The following is a 16514-nucleotide window of genomic DNA, read 5'->3' as shown; positions in this document are numbered from 1 at the left end:
GGGAAGGGGCGTGGCTCGTACGGGCGTAATGGGAAGGGGGCGTGGCTCGTACCGGCGTAATGGGACAGGGGGGGATGTTGCTGGTTCCTGCCCTGTGAAATCAAAATGCGACGAGAATATTCTTCAGTTTTACTAGGAGACACCGCATGCAGCCTATTTCCTTTTTCTTCGGAGGAAAGTATGCAGCCTTTTGGGGGGGAGGGCATGCAGCCTTTTCGCTATTTGCTGACTAAATCCGTGGCTACCCCCCCCCCCCCCTTTGTAAAGTTGAAAAATTGTACATTCCAACAATTATTGATTTTTTTTGCACAAATCAAATAATTGTGAAAGGCATACCATTTTCGCCCGCCAAACAGTGTATTTGTGTATTTCATCTGTATTTCCCAAATGTATTATCTGTATTTACCTTATTACACTTAAATTTCGCGTCACTTTAATTTCGCGAGGAAGCTGAATTCACAAAATATTTCGTGTCCGTCTAAACAGCTAAAGGACTGGGACTAAAAAATGGCCGTGCCATACTATTTCTTATTCTGATATTACTTTTAGTCTCCCTTTCCAGTTCCTCGTACAGTCAAAATGACGCTATAAGTGAAGATTCACATATGGTCAAAGGTGCCAGAATTGCGAAACGTAAATGCACGCCGCCGGCACTAGGAGAAGAAACATGATGGGCCATGCCGGAATTCGGCTAGTAGTACGCGTAACCCCAGTGAATATAATATTGTGTCCTGTACGATTTATAGCTAAGCTTTTCCCTTTCGATAAAATAATCATTAGTTGAAGTTACCAAAACCCCCGTTTGTTTATTATCGGATTTTTTCCTCTACTGCACTCAGCCCTGTACATTCAGGGTACGGTTGTTTGATAATCTCGAGTCTCGAGTGCCCCCCCCCCCCCCCCCCTGTTGTTCAAACTGTTGCTGACCAGCTAAAAAAAAAAGCTCTTGTGATTTATATTTCGTCTCATTTCAAAACAAGATTTCGCTGATTATACAAGTTGCGAACGCTTATCTTCTTTCTGCTTGTGGCAATATTCTTTGCTGAAAATCCTGAGGGCAGGTTCAACTTTATTCCACACACACGCTTCAGGGAAGGGGCAGTTGATTACAGTTTGTATCCAGAGGGGGTGGGGCTTTTATTAAATTTCTTCATGGTTGAACAGCGAGCTGGGGAGGCTCTGGGAACGAGAATGACCACTGCTAAGGGCAGTAGGAACAGAGTTTTTTAAGCAAAATTGATATAAACGAAACGTTCGGCTAACGCGTCGGGGACAGTTAGTGCTCCACGGGTAAGCTCAGATTATGCAACGTAACTTGACCGGGTTTTATAATCAAACATGGAGAGAGCGTGGTGAGCGAATGACATTTCAGCCAAATTAGAGGGAGTTTCTTGGTTTATTATCAGAATTTAGCATAAAACAACTTTGTTCCTACCGCCCTTGCAGGGCTGTATGAATGCGCAATACTGGGTCTCCTGTGGTTATGCGCAGATCACAGGACTCAAATTCTTCCGTGCAAACTTTGAAGGTCTTTGGACTGTGTCCTCCAAAAGTCCTCCAAATAGACGAGTTTCTATTATCAATTTAAAGCTAGAGGTGACCTCTGGTATTAGCAGAGGTAAGAATTGGGAATTATGTGAGCTATTTTTTTTTTATCCTGAGACATTTTCGTGGCTGGAGCGAAAGCATCGATTGATCACATATTGATAGGGACTTGATTCTCCTTGCCCCCGCTCGTTTGCACTAGTTTGTTTTGAAAGCGGAGTCTGTCAGTTTAAGCAGTTTTTAAATGCAAACTTTCAAAGCAAAATTTGTTTGTCTTTACCAAACTTCACAGAATGCTTCCCTGCTAGCAGAGGCCTCATTTCTCTGTATTTCGCTGGGCTGGAGTTCGCGAGGAAAAGATACCTCTGCCATGGGTCGAAACTGTTTCTGTTGCGCATGCGTGAGCGTTTATAAGCGCCAAAACCCGTACCATCGCTCGAAAGCTGTCAATATGCTAATATGCTTTGCATGGGTTTAGTCGGAAATCATGAATCAAACTCCGGTTAGTTCTCCTCTTCGAAAAAAGAAAACAACTGTTCAATTTCAATCACCTAAAACGTCACTAAAATGATTGAACAACAAACGCAGCAAAGACGAGTTTTGTCTTGTTTGTGGGATTAATTTCAAGACATCTGGACAGGCGGGTTTCTTCAATGTAAATATCGCACAGTTGGATTCGAAGAAAATGTTACAAAACTTTTTGGTAAACTTAGATCAGCTATTCCCAGAAGAATATACAAAACCTGTAAACGGAAGATTGACTCGTTAGTCAAAAGAGAGAAAATTGTGAATGAAGATAAGGCATTGAATGGCTTCTTTTATAATTCGTCACGTGATATTTCTAAGGAGGACGCCGTTTCGAATGCGGGCTTATTATCCCGCAGCGGATGTACGTTTCATGCATGCGCTAGTCATTGTGGGCTCAAATAGTGGCCAGTAATTAATGAACGGAGCATGCACTCTGGATCTCGTCCACGATCGTGGACGGCGGTTTGATCAAACAAACTTGCGACACATGGCAGAGGTATCTTTTCCTCGCGAACTCTAGCCCAGCGAAATACAGAGAAAAGAGGCCTCTGCTAACAGGGAACGGAATGCTAGCAGGCCCAAAAAATTTTGGTAAATTGTAAAAATTCCTTTGTTATCGCTCATTGAATGCTGCCAAATTCCGTGTCCCACGAAAGCACATGTGTTCAGATTACGCGCTATTCGCGATGGATCCCACTCGACAGTGCACAGATTGGTGAATTTTTAAATCTTTTTTTCGAATAGGGAAAATATCGGAGACGCGAAAACAAAGCGGGCCATCGGCATACCTATACAAATTATTTGCAATGTCGCTGATTTTGATGATATCTTATGGAACGCCATAACTGCCATATGTTTAAAACGAAGTATGTGGGGTAGATATTACATTTTACGCGGTGCTCTCATTATTATCTGTGGTCCTTTTGTCATTATGCGCGGTGCTTTTGTCATTATATGTGGTCCTTTTGTCATTATCTGTGGTCCCTTCGATATTATATGCGGTGTGTTTGCCATTATCTGCTGTCCTTTTGCCATTATACGCGGCGCTTTCAGCATTATCTGCAGTCCTTTTGCCATTATACGTGGTGTTTTCGTCATTATATGCTGTGCAGTTGTCATTATCGGTGGTGAGTTTGCCATTTAATTGGGTGCTTTCGGTGCCGTACACGCTTATGTTTATTGAGCTAAACGCAAATTATAATTTCATACTCATCGAGAACTTTCGTCTCTCTGTGTGTATTATCATGGCTTTTGGAGGGTTCATTTGCCTTTGTACGGCGTTGTTCCTTTTGGATAGTAACTCTTTTTACGCGGTGGTTCGTGGACTTGGCTGGTCAAGGGATGATGTAATTTTTAGGAGTCCTTTGCTTTTCTGAGCCCTCATTAATTATGCCGTATCTCCACTGTGTCCCCGTGATCTTCCCATTCCTCTTGTTGTTCTAGCAAAGCCTTTTAACTAGTGATAGAGGTTATGGATGCTATATTACCTAGAGTTCAACATTGACAAATTAAGCGTTGAAATGGTTGATACTGAGACAATTTTAGCCTCAGATGGAGATTTACAGCGTCTCAGCGTTGAAACACTTGGTGATAGGGTTCGCTTGCGAAATGCATGTCGTGCAAGCTCCGGATCCAACCATCAGCCATCTACATCTACAGTCAGCTCGATGGCTGTCCCCGAGAAGAGCGATCTCACCTCTTCAGTGCGGGTCGTCATAATCGATTCCAATCAAGAGGATAAAGCCAAAAGGCGCACATGGACTGTCCAGTTCATATGTCTAGCCGATGTACTAGCCTTACGTGTACCTACCTCGACTGAAAAACAACTACTTGCCAAAGCAGGTTTGGGACTTAGATTATTCTAAACCTTGATTAAAGTGAATTGGAAGTTATGGACAAAATAACTTCAGATATGAAAGATGAAAATGGTCTACCAAGAAGCAGGGGGGTTCTAGCTGCTGTACTGTATGAGCAATTCACGTGACTTGCGTTTGTTGGAATGCTCTCGTGCACCAAAAGAGTTGCGTACCAATATTCCAGGCCAAAGCAAAGTAAACCTGAGGCCAATCCAAAGAAAGCTTTCGACCAAATGTGAGACCCCTTCTCCAGTCACAGAAGTCAAGGAGAAATGTATGATCTGCTATCGGATTTTTTCTGTGACAGAACTCAGGTCACATTTTGGAGGTTGTTCATATTTTAGAAATGGTAGTACCTCAGACAGCTCAGACAGCCCAGAAGAAGAACTAGAAGACAAGCAAGGAGAACAGACATAGTCATCTGTAAATGGTTATAGCAGGCCAACCCCCCCCCCCCCCTGAAGTTGTAACCATGGACCTGACAGGAGAAGAACCAAGTATCTCAGGAGGTGCATCACCCCTTCCCAGTGATAAGTCTGTTGAGAGTATTGCAACAGAAACAGTCACATATATTGTAAAACAAACCATATTTAGAATCCTATAGAGATTCTATGCTACCTTTGAGCAGAAATGGTACAAGGAAGGGCACTAGAGGTGAAAGATGTTGGTCAGTGGGATAAAGGCGAAACAAACTACATACTGGTGAATCGCTATGATCTGATTGAAACTGCATTCACAGAAATTGATAGACTGACAAACTTACGCTAAGCAGAAATGGTACAAGGAAGGGCACTAGAGGTGAAAAATGTTGGTCAGTGCGATGAAGGTGAAACAAACTACATAGTGGTGAATCGCTATGATCTGATTGAAACTGCATTCACAGAAATTGGTAGACTGACAAACTTACGCCAAGCAGAAATGGTACAAGGAAGGGCACTAGAGGTGAAAGATGTTGGTCAGTGCGATGAATGCGAAACAAACTACATACCGGTGAATCGCTATGATCTGATTGAAACTGCATTCACAGAAATTGATAGCCTGACAAACTTACGCCAAACATTGGAGGTGCAGTTCTATGATGAGGTATGTTATTTTTTATTCTAAGTTGTTTGCTAGTTTTATTTTGTTCAATTATGAATGATAAAGTAATTGGCATCTGCAATAATTACAGATAGCTGAGGATTATGGTTGACCAAGGAAGGAGTTTTTCTGTCTCCTTTTGAAAGAGATGGACAAACAGTTTTTTCAGTATGGCTTGCAAGAAATCCTTCACACCAAATACACAACAATTGGTGTTGTCATTGGTAAAAAATTGAATTATTTTGGCTACAATCAAGTTTTTGAGGGTCAGTATGCAGCTCTTACAAGCTGCAATTTGATGGGCAAATTAGAACAATTCCGCACCTCGACACAAAGAACAAGAAGAATAGAGACAAAAGAACTTCTTTGTAGAACAAAAATAATATGAGACCCCCAGTGTGTTAATTTCTGATGCTGAGCAGAGTAACTATGTCTTTGAATAAGATTTCCTAGACCTTGAGTTTTCAAAACTGTAGCCATCATTGGCGCCGCCATTTTGGCCTATCTATAAAGCAAAGGGTTCTCAAATGTTAAATCATCCACTGACCAGCCGAGTCCGCGAACCACCACGTAAAAAGCGTAACTATCCAAAAGGAACAACGCCGTACAAAGGCAAATGAACCCGCCGAAAGCCATGATGATGACCACCTACTGTAAAGGCATACACGCCACACAGAAAGACGAAAGTACTTGATGAGTATGAAATTATAATTTGCGTTTAGCTCAATAAACATAAGCATGTACGGCATCGAAAGCATCACAATTAAATGGCAAACTCACCACTGATAATGACAACTGCACAGCATATAATGACGAAAGCACAGCATATAATGGCAAAAGGACTGCAGATAATGCTGGAAGCAACGCATATAATGCCAAACGGACAGCAGATAATGGCGAACACACCACATATAATATCGAAGGGACCGTAGATAATGACAAAAGGACCACAGATAATAACGAGAGCACAGCATAAAATGTCATATCTACCCCACATACTTCGTTTTATTAACATATGACAGTTGTGGCTTCCATAATATCTATTGTTCTTTCCAGCTTGTACAAAGTACAAATCGTACAGTATGCCTTTCTGGTTTTAATTGAATAACTTGAGCCATCATTCTTTCTTGCTCCAACGTATAAGAACTTGTAAGAACAAGTACACTATATGTATATCCATAGTTCCTGTGGGTTCTTAAAAAGTCTCAAATGTTATTTCACGTTTTTAAGTCCTTTTGACTTTAGGGGGAAATTTTGATTACGGTCTAAAAAAAATTTTTTTTTTCTCAATTTCCAGATTTGATCTAGTGCCGCTAACGCATGGCGAATCAACTCTCTGCTCCTTTGAGAAGCCCAGAGAAAGCTACCACTGCCTTTTAAAGGGAACTATATGCTCCTCTTGCATATGTATTTTATGCAGAAAAGTCACCTCTGTGAACGTGAAATGAAACTAAGTCACAAACTTGCTCTTGTCTTATTCTGTAGACAAAACATTAATTAAACAGATCAGCCATAAAAATAACCATGCTGGTCTACAAGATCATTTACATTTGCATACACTTATTGAAGCTCTCTTATGCAGGGCTATGCTGCATAAATATTGCATAACCAAACAGACATAGCAAAAAACTGAAAAAAAGAAAAGGAAAAAAATACATTTAAAACTGGATAATATCTATCAGATCCCATTGGGAAACCACTGTTGTACTTCTTATGGCAAAAAGAAAACAGGGTAAACAGCTCAGAATACTTTTTGTTTTATTTCCTTTGCTTCTCTTATTACATCTGCATCTCTGATACTGCCATTTGCTATCTCATTCACTGCACTACAGATGGCTTGAATACTTCTTTCCTGTGTGAAATGGACAGGTGGAATCAATAAATGTTGTTAGAGGTCTTGCTTTTAAGACAATACAATATCTAATGCTACCTTGAGACAACATGATTGCCAACAAAGCTATTACTGCGGTATGCCTGCCTCTTGACATTAAGGCTTTGCAGCACTTTTTCAGTAGCTTTGCAAGTTGCAAGTACCCAAGTGCTTAGTGTAGACCACTTCAGAGAGACGGGCTTCAACTTGAGCTCTCTAAAACGATAAGTGAAAAAGACAAAAAATGTAAGGGTCCTACTGTTATCTTCTGGTTTAAGTGCATTTCTCTAGCTCCAACACTCAGATAAATATATCGACGCTTACTTAAGCTGTGGATAATTTTACCCGAGTTTTTGTTAACAATATTTTTACCTCATTATCAGCCTCCTTCTGTAGTGTCTTAACAGACTCTATCGTTTGGGTGATGAGATTCTGTGAAATACGGAAACTATTGTTTCCATCCATACTAAGTATGCTAATTCCATCCATACTAAGTATGCTAATCATGTACTCCTCCATAGTTGAAGCTCTCTCTTCTGAACTTTTATTTTTTTTATTGTGTTCTGAAGCTTTACCAAAGTTTGCGATGTCTTCTTCAAGATCACTGCATGGATTGTGCTTCCAATTATCGGTTGATATTATTCAATTCAATTTTCTCATCAAGCACAACACACTCCTCAGTAAGCATAAAAAAAATATCTTATAAATCTCAAGGCTTATGTGTAGGCCAGGTTAAAAAATCTGTCGAGTAAAATAATTAAATGGAATTAATTGTGTCAAAATTTAAATAGAAGGCACAAGAATATCTGCAGTTATACAGGTGAAAAGCAATTCAGTTAAATTTTATTTGTTTTAAATACAATACAACCTACCCGTGGCAAACCTGGTCAGTTGGTCCGTTGAAGTAGTTTCTTAGGGCCCTTTTCTGTTTGAAACAGATGAAGTGAGCTCTGGAGATGTTGACTGCTGCGAGTTGTGGTCTCTGGTCTCTCTTCTCTTAGTTTCTTCATTTCTTGTTGGCTCACAGTACACCAAGGACAAAGATGTCAGAACACAGAAAAAAAGTATTTTCTGATATTTATATATTCTGATATATTAACAGTACATTTCGGATTTTTTACTCATGATTTAATACCTGGGCCCCACTGATTCCAACTAACTTGCAAATAAGCTCATAGTCGCCATCTAGGAAGAGAACAACATCTTTGCCCCTATGAAAACAAAAAAATAAAGATGACTACCTTGACTTTTTGATGTCTATCAGAAAATCTTACTTCCAGTTTGTCAGCAGTTAGCCCAAGTCTTGGGTGTGTTTGCCAAGTACAGTTTTCAGATTGTTCCTGGTGTACTTTCCCTTATAAATTGAAAACACCAGCATCTTTTTGTTAGAGTTTGGTCGACACAATCTAGCAAGTTGAAATTTCATTTTCATGGAGCCTTTCCCATGGTTGCCACAAATCTAGACAGTGGTTGGTATTTTTTTGTTTTGGTCTTGATATTTTGGTATTGATTAAATACTCACTCATCATTGTCATCTATGAACTTTAGTATTTTTGACAGCCAGATCTTTAACGTATACACAATGTGGTTGGTTTGGTGACAGTCACAGTTTTATTGCCACATCGCTCTGCGTGCTCTAGGGGTTGCAATCCTTATCCGTTTTCATTCGCTGTAGAGCCTCTACAAGTGCTTCATTTTGGCGACCTTATGTTGTTGCCCATGTCAAATACCAGTCCTGTACTCATCTGGTTGAAGGTAGTAGCTTTGGGATATCTCTAGCTCGGCATATAACAAGACAACTGCTCCCTTCGATTTGTGCTGTAGACTAACTTTATTCTTTAATTCAGATAATTATATAGTATACGCCTTTGACCTTATATGGCATAACAATCACTTGTCACATAATCATTTACATACATAATCAATTACATCTTAACTAGCGCTAATCCTATAAATATCTTAATGCTAATACACTACATCCCTCCCCTTTTTGATAATGGAATGTAGGACTTAAAAATGAATAACCTAAATCAACTATAAATATAAAACTAATCACAACAACTAGGGAAAATGTTGCTTCATTATTATTGCTTTATTGATTATTGCTTCATTAATTATTGCTTCATTAACCTTCCTGAAGTCAATACACATTAGCAAATCACCGTCTGATTTGGGAACTACGAGAATAGGGCTTACCCAACGTGAACCAACCCCCTCCACCGATCCTATGATATCTTTGGCTTCCAGCTTTTCCAGCAAAGTTGCCACTTTATCTCGGAATCCGAAAGGCAATCTGCGCACCGGTTGTGCTACAGGCTCACGATCCGGGTATACATGTAACTTAACCTTAGTGCCCTTCGAAACACTGAGTAAACATTGACTTAATTTCCTTCTATAGACTGGCGTGACACTTTTGACCTGTGACGGAATTCACATGAAGTTATCGTAACTCATTAGCGGTTTTGTTACTGATCAGATGGGTTTCCATCAAACACGTAAAAAATAGAGAGAGCTTTGTATCTTTTACGGTAATTTCCGCTTCAAACTCTCCTTTTAATTTCAAAGGCACCGATTGCCCAAAAGCAAACAACTTTTTGGTAGTCTTCCTAAGAACCACTTCACGTTTGATCTTATCATCCAATTCATCAGAAACTATGTTAGCCGCAGCTCCTGAATCAGTGATAAAATTACATACCACTAATCTCTGCCTCGCACGTGGGTGCTATCTTTCCGTTTCTAGTCTCTAAAGAAAACAAATATGTTACCGCCTTTTCCTGTTTTGCATCGATCGGTGATGTGGTTTGTAGGGGCTCCACGTCACGGACGGCTGCCATTCCTACTGCGTGACGACTGGGAGTTTTTTTCTGGTCTTACTCCTCGGCAGAATTTGCTCTTTGTAAAATGTCCAACGGCGCCACAGCTGTTGTATTTCTTGCCAATGGCCTTGAAACTCTTATCACTTGCAACATGCCCTCTCTTCCCGCAACGGAAGCATACTACCGCATTTCCCTTTGAGATCGCCAACACGGAGACGGTTGTGTCGCTCTGGCCCTCACTTCCGCTTTTTGCATCAAGCAAAAGGAATGTGCTTGCCTCTTGTACAGCCTCCGAGAGTTTTAATGAACTCTCCTTTTGAAAAAGTTTTCGTTCAATCCCTGCATGATTCATCCCAGAGGTAAATTTCTCCGGTATATTCACAATACCTCGTTGCGTAGCAGCACCTCGAAATCGGCAAAGCTCTCCTTCTTGTCTCTTCTAAGAGCCCGAAACTTTGCTCTTTCTAAACGAGTGTTCCTCACAGAACCATAGTGCTCTATTAGCCTCCCTTTTAGCGTGTCGTATGCCACTCCTTTTTGGACCTCGAGAGCTACCAGATCTCTCAGCGTTTGGTACTGACCTACCGTCAGCAACAGACAGGCGATACTCTCTGTGCGAGTCTTCATCAGCTCAAAGTAGAATTCTACGCACTCGATATACCCTTGGAGGTCCCCCACCCCTGTATAGGTCGGGACCAAGATGCTCTGAACCATCTTTTGAGCCATCTCATAAAATTCCTCGTCAAATTCTTGTCGCCAATTTGGAATATCGCTAGCTCGGCTTCATCCTAGCCTGGTGGACGGCCAGTTCCTCCCCGAAGAATCCCTCCGGTCCCTTTGTACTGTCACCCGGATGGTGGGTGCAGTACCACTGACGGAGCTTGTTCCTGGCCCTGTGGTGTCTGGCTGGACTGGTGCCTGCTCCTTTAATTGGACCTCCAAGGCTTAGAGCTAAGCAATCAGGGCGGTTAGCTGATCCTCCACAGACAGACGTATTAATGTTCCTGTTTATTATTATAAAAAAGCCTAAGAATTTTCACTTGGTTCCCACCAAATGTAACAGGATGACGGGCACAGCAGTCGCGTAGAATTAAAAAGGGTCCAAGGATTCTCTGAAAAAAAATACCTTTCGCGTAGAATTAAGGATCCAAGGATTCTCTGAAAAGAATTTCCTTTCTCGCTAATCACATTATCGCAGGCGAGTGTAGCTTTCGTACATCCATTTGATAACATGGAACTTAATTCCTAAACGTTTATTAAGTGGCACCTCAAAGCCAAAAGATTATTACAGCGAAATCTAGAGAATATAGAGATATTAGTTCCTATTTTGCCATGAAATATATATATCTTGTAGCCCTGTCACATATATACATATTATAAAATACATATATATGACTTTATTAACATATAAAACCTATTTATATACAAAAACTTTCTCTTACAATGTCTCTTTATATGTTGTCAAAAATGTTTAGTTTAAAAAATGGCAATTTTGTATGGAGATATTTGTGGTCGCCGTAAGATTGCGACAGCTATGCAAATTTTTACTGATCTGCATCCGAGACCGGTGGGTTCTCGGGGCACGAAGGATGCGTTTGTTAACGCATTGTTTTGTGTTTATTTTTTTTGTCTTTTTGGTTCAGAATTCAGGTCAAAACTGCATTTGTTGCTCTGTCATGCGATGGCACCCAGCAGCAATGTTTCTCTTGGGGTCTTTAAGGAAAAAGAATGTGTCTTCTACACAAACAAGGCCTGATGAAAGAATGCATCCCAAGGGGTTTAAATGCCTGAGCGCATGCTTAGGGTAGAAGTACAAAAGCATGTTGCCTTCTTGGTCGTATGTATACACAATGTTGTAAGTGTTCATCATATATATACATAATATGTGAGGCGTATAAAGGCGTTTTCTATAACGTTTCAGTCATTACTGTACGTAAATCGTAGTTTACTTTAAATTGGTTGAATTCACTAGAACAGGCGTGTCTACTTATCTTGTTACTTAATCAGTAAAACTGCGGTTAATCAGGTAATCACGTACTATGCGTGCTAAGTCGTGTGGTCATGACTCTAGGACACGTATTCTAACACCTCCACTTGTTCCTGATGTCACGAACATTTTAATTACCATAGTCAAAACATTGAATTTGTCCAGCTTAACTTTAGAAGCTGGCTTGGTAAATATGACATAGACATTCTCATCTGTCGGAACATACTGTACTTACATTCCCATTCTGTATCTCCTTTGTTATAAAATGATACTTAATGTCTGTTTTTTTCTGATGATTAATTGGATTCTTAGCTGAATTGATTGCTTCGTAAAAATCTACATTTGATGAGTACATTTTCTATGCGATACCCATGTCAGTGCATAATTGTTTCGAAGACTTTGCTCATTGTACATCATTAGCTAGTGAAATAAATAAACTCGTCCTCAAAAGTAGATAAAGCTTCTTTCTATTGATTTCTACTTTTTTTACAAAATAAATGGGTCAACTGAAAATTGTATCCTGTGAATTGTATCCTTTCACAGACGCACCCCAATCTGCGTCACAGAATCCCGTCAATTTCAAATAAAAAAAATACAGTACCTGCACTGTTTCAGCTAATACGTCTTGTTCGGCTGCTGCTTCTAGTTTTTCTGACTCACACATACCCTTAAAATAGGATAATAACCCAAGAGAAGTTGGCATATTTTTTCTGTCAGTGTGTTACTAGTTATCACCGTGACAAGGTAATTACTCTAGTTTCCCTAACAGTGATGACACAAAAACATGCATAACATTGTACAATAATAACAAAAAAGACTACAAAATGGGAAATCAATGGCGTTGAATACAATTATAGAAAGGGGCCATGTTGTGAGTAATGTTTAAGATGTGGTGCGGGGCTATTAATAAGCTGATAACGGTTGGCTTATACTTTGTTTGAGTAACAAATTAATTAAATAAGATGTTACTTGATATCAAATGTATGGAGAGACATTTTATTTGAATGAGTTATTAATATTACTTGTCTATTCGATATTTTTGTTTTATACTTATGTGCCTATTAACAAGTTAGAATTAAAACAATTTATAGATTGACCTTTTCAAATTCCGTAATAGGGAGGATTGCATTTTAGACTTTTCTTTCTTTCTGTATACAATAGATCGAAGACAGGATGGAGCAATCTACCATCTTTATCTCATAATACGCTGAATCCAAAAACGTCTCCATCATGTTTTGCCTGAAATTATTTGTGACATTATTGATAGCCTAATTGTAGAAAAAAAGAAACGCAGTACATTTGCTTTATAAACCTCTACCTTTTTGGAAATTAAGCTTCTGCCTCAATGTCTCAAAAAGGCTTTTTGTGCTGAAGGAAGGGTTATTTTTCCTTTCTCAGCTCCTTTCTCAGACCATTTTTCTCTTTAACAACAGTGAAGTGAAATCTTACTTCTGAAGCTCCTCGATTCTCGAGCCCAGAGGATCACACAACCGATTTCACGGAAATGAGGAGGTGTGCTAGCTAGCGTTTTTTTTTTTTTTAGGAGGAGGTTCTTGTGTAAAATGAGAAAAATGCTCTTGTACCATTATTTTATTTGAGAATGTGCGCAAGCAATAATGACGATTAAACTGTCGAACCTCTTCTCCTTTGCCAAAACTCTGCAAGGTAATCCCTCGAATAAAACAAGAAACTGGTGAAGGCAGGATTATCGGGATACGAATTGCACCAACATTTTAATAATATAATGCTTGAAAATATCTAATGGAACATTGAAGCTCATTATTTTCGTTTTAACGAAAAAAAAACCTCTGTGACCCCTCTTATTCTGCTGGCTACGGCTTGTTCGTCACCATCTCACTTTTTTTACCATCACAATCCAAATCCAAGCTCTAATCATTAATTGCTACCGTGCTGTCGTGATTGCTGCGTAGCCAGTTTAGGAAACTCCTTGCATTGATGTCTTATGATCTTACACACTTAAAAGTCAACGATCTTGATGATTCTAAATGAATTTCCACACCAGAAAACTATGTGTTATGGTAGTGCCCTCTGCATTCTGGAATTCGTATTAGCCTGCAGAATATCCTTGTTAGATCTTGGAGAAAAAGGAGAACGAATTACATTGATATAGCTAGCTTGTACAGTATTTACTGGAATGACGAATAAAACTGGCATTTAACTGCCTTTTTCTTTCAGAACATTATCTTGATTCTTAATTTATTGATTTGTCTCAGTGAATGGCAGCAAGTGCATCAGTAAGGACCATCAAGTTTCTCCACTCTTGTGTCAGCTCAGTTATGTTGAGAACTGTTTTGTCACAATAGGAGTGGACGATGGCTATGAAAAAGCAAATAAATTGTTGAAACGCAAAACAATTCTATCCTTTGGGCACTTTACTTGGGAGCATTTGTCCTCTTCGTGCTCCCCGAAGCAGAAGGTGCATCTTTTCCGGGTCCTTGCTGTCGTCAGGGCACTCGCCGAGTTTGGGCCTTACCTCCCTTGGTTCTGTTCTTGGGGTGCGGGTCTCTCGTCTACCTGGCATTGCTCTTTTTGTTCGACCTCCTCGAGTAGCTCCGCCAGCATGTCTTCCATCTCCCTTTTCTTTCGGTCCTTTCCTCTTGTAATCGCTTTTTTCCAGCAAGGCTAGCACAACTATGCTGTCATACTGGGCCTCCTCTACTCTTAGCGCCTGCAGTCCTCAGTCTTTGGTCTCCACTGTAAAATCGGCGCAGACCACCCGCGTCTTTCTGGCTCTTTTTTCCGGTTTGTAGCACCATATCTAAGTAATTTATATTATTTCTATTGACTTCGTTATCAGAGATACAGAATGCTGGCAGTACATGATGCTGTAGTAGTAGTAAAGCTTTAATTAGACACGGTATACTACTCTCAGTTATAGTTATCTTATAATTATCTAATCTAAGCTATATAGATAAAATACATTAAAATAATGCTTTCAAGAGTGCCGTGTGTGAAAATCTAGGATTAGTTTAAGAGATTGTATAGAGGTTGCTGCAGTCGCCTTTAAACACGAACGCGCACTTTAAAAGGGACTTGCCTTAGGCAAGCTGTCATTCGTCATTTAACATCACTCAGTGCAGACACCGCGGCAGAACGACTGCGCATGCGCGAGACAAGAGTCATTCAAAATGGCGAACGAAACACGAGTTTCCCAAAGCTGTTATAATAAACACAAACGTTTGGCTCTAAATGGACTTAACAGGAGCAAAAAATTACACATACACCAAGAAAATATACTCGTGTTAAGGTTCCAGGAAGATTTTTTGCTGGATCGAGGGTAAAATCCTCAACTTTGACGGCGTTTGTGGGATTTGCTGTCACTCTAAACTCAAAAGTTCTACTGCTGCCGTGAAAACGAGACAAATGTCAGGGAGCAAACATCAAATGTGGGCGAGATTAGTTTCTTTATATTCCTGAGGAATTCTTCCAAGTCAGCCTTGGGAATCATTCCGATCATCGCTCCAAAGTTATGGCCGTGTGCATAGTGTAGATGGCTATCTAGAACATAGATCTTTGAATCGTGTCCGACGAGAGATATTGTCATTCCATTAGCTATGACTATTGCTGCTAAGTTCTGTTCGCGATCAAGCCTTTGCAGATAAAATGCAAGTGAACTTTGAGGAACCTGTGGATTAGCTGATGTAATTGACAGATCGAGAGTGTCTTCAAGAGAAACAGTCCCAATGACTGAATCTAGATGTGGTTTTGCCTCAACAACACTAAAGAATGGAGACCCGCAACCATTTGTCACAGTGTCATATATGCTGTTGCCACGAACAATTGCAGATAACATCATTGAAAGCCAATGAGGGTTTATGGGAGGACCACGGCTGAGCTGTATACTGGTTCGGTTTGCAGAAGTGATATATGAATGGGCCAAAATTAGTGCGATAAAAGTACATGCATTAGATCCATTTCTTCCAAGTAGAGTTGACTGAGATATGTAAGGAGGAAAGAACCAAAATGTAGATGAACCAACTGGATGAGTGGTAACTTGGATGTCAATTGCCTGTGAAGGTGCAGCCTGGTGATTAGGAACATTGTGTCGCAGTTGTGGCTGTGCAACAACAAATGAATATAACTCGCTGTCAATGTCGGATTCCCATTGTGCAGAGTCATAGTATTCAGGGTCACAATTTCTTTTGACATTAATGCTGTCATTCTCATCATTACTACCAGGTTCTTGATTGCTTTGTGGGGTTCTAGTAGATTTTGCTGTTGGTTTCAACAAGCTTTCATTAAATGCTGAACAGATTTCTGCAATTTTTTCAGCAAGGTGAGGGGAACAGATTGGACACTGGTCTCCAGCTTCTTCTAAACAAAAATTGTGAAATGTGTGAAAACAGTTAAGGCGATTGACATTGGTTGTTGATAATTGCGTGCAGTTTTTGTAGTCACAGATTAATTTAGGATCAGGCATTGTGGAAGGGTCTTCTTTTACAAATAAGTAGCCAAGGGGCATTGCTTTTGAAGTAATTGCGGTGTCAAAGGTAGGAAGAAAAAATTTCATGTCTCCTTTAGGCTGCCCTCTTGAAATTGTTTCTTGTGGGACCTTAAATGTAAAAAAATAGACACAATTGTTAGTCATGAAAAAGAAAATAAGTTGAGGCTATGATCAAGTGCTCGACTAATCATTATTATTACTTCCCTGCATAAAAAAACATTGTTCAGGCACTGCACTGCACCAAGGTAATAAAAAATTACTTATGGATGGATGGATGTCTACTATACCTGCTTTGCTTTTCCCAGATTTTGACCAACTTGCTTGATGATTTTCAGTAATGCATCAGCAGCTGTACCAGTCACCAAAC

At 39.9% G+C, this 16514-nt stretch overlaps 1 protein-coding gene and 1 pseudogene across 1 annotated transcript; one reads left to right on the top strand and one right to left on the bottom strand.

Moving 5' to 3' along the window:
- The first annotated feature begins 3571 nt into the window (after positions 1 to 3571).
- Positions 3572 to 8890, top strand: LOC116617596 (annotated as a pseudogene).
- Positions 8891 to 11332: 2442 nt separating this feature from the next.
- On the bottom strand, positions 11333 to 16291 carry LOC125563142. The gene has a single exon (XM_048728014.1). The coding sequence runs from the start codon at positions 16289 to 16291 to the stop codon at positions 15041 to 15043; it is 1251 nt and encodes a 416-aa protein (XP_048583971.1). The 3' UTR covers positions 11333 to 15040.
- Between the last annotated feature and the right edge of the window lie 223 nt (positions 16292 to 16514).

Source organism: Nematostella vectensis, chromosome 5 (assembly GCF_932526225.1).
Source record: "Nematostella vectensis chromosome 5, jaNemVect1.1, whole genome shotgun sequence".
Classification (NCBI taxonomy): domain Eukaryota; kingdom Metazoa; phylum Cnidaria; class Anthozoa; order Actiniaria; family Edwardsiidae; genus Nematostella; species Nematostella vectensis.
The sequence above is the reverse complement of the archived record's forward strand: the minus strand, read 5'-3'. Positions and strand labels throughout refer to the sequence as shown.

Coding starts and splice junctions, on each gene's coding strand:
- LOC125563142 (XM_048728014.1), bottom strand. CDS start 16,291: ATGACTAACAATTGTGTCTATTTTTTTACATTTAAGGTCCCACAAGAA.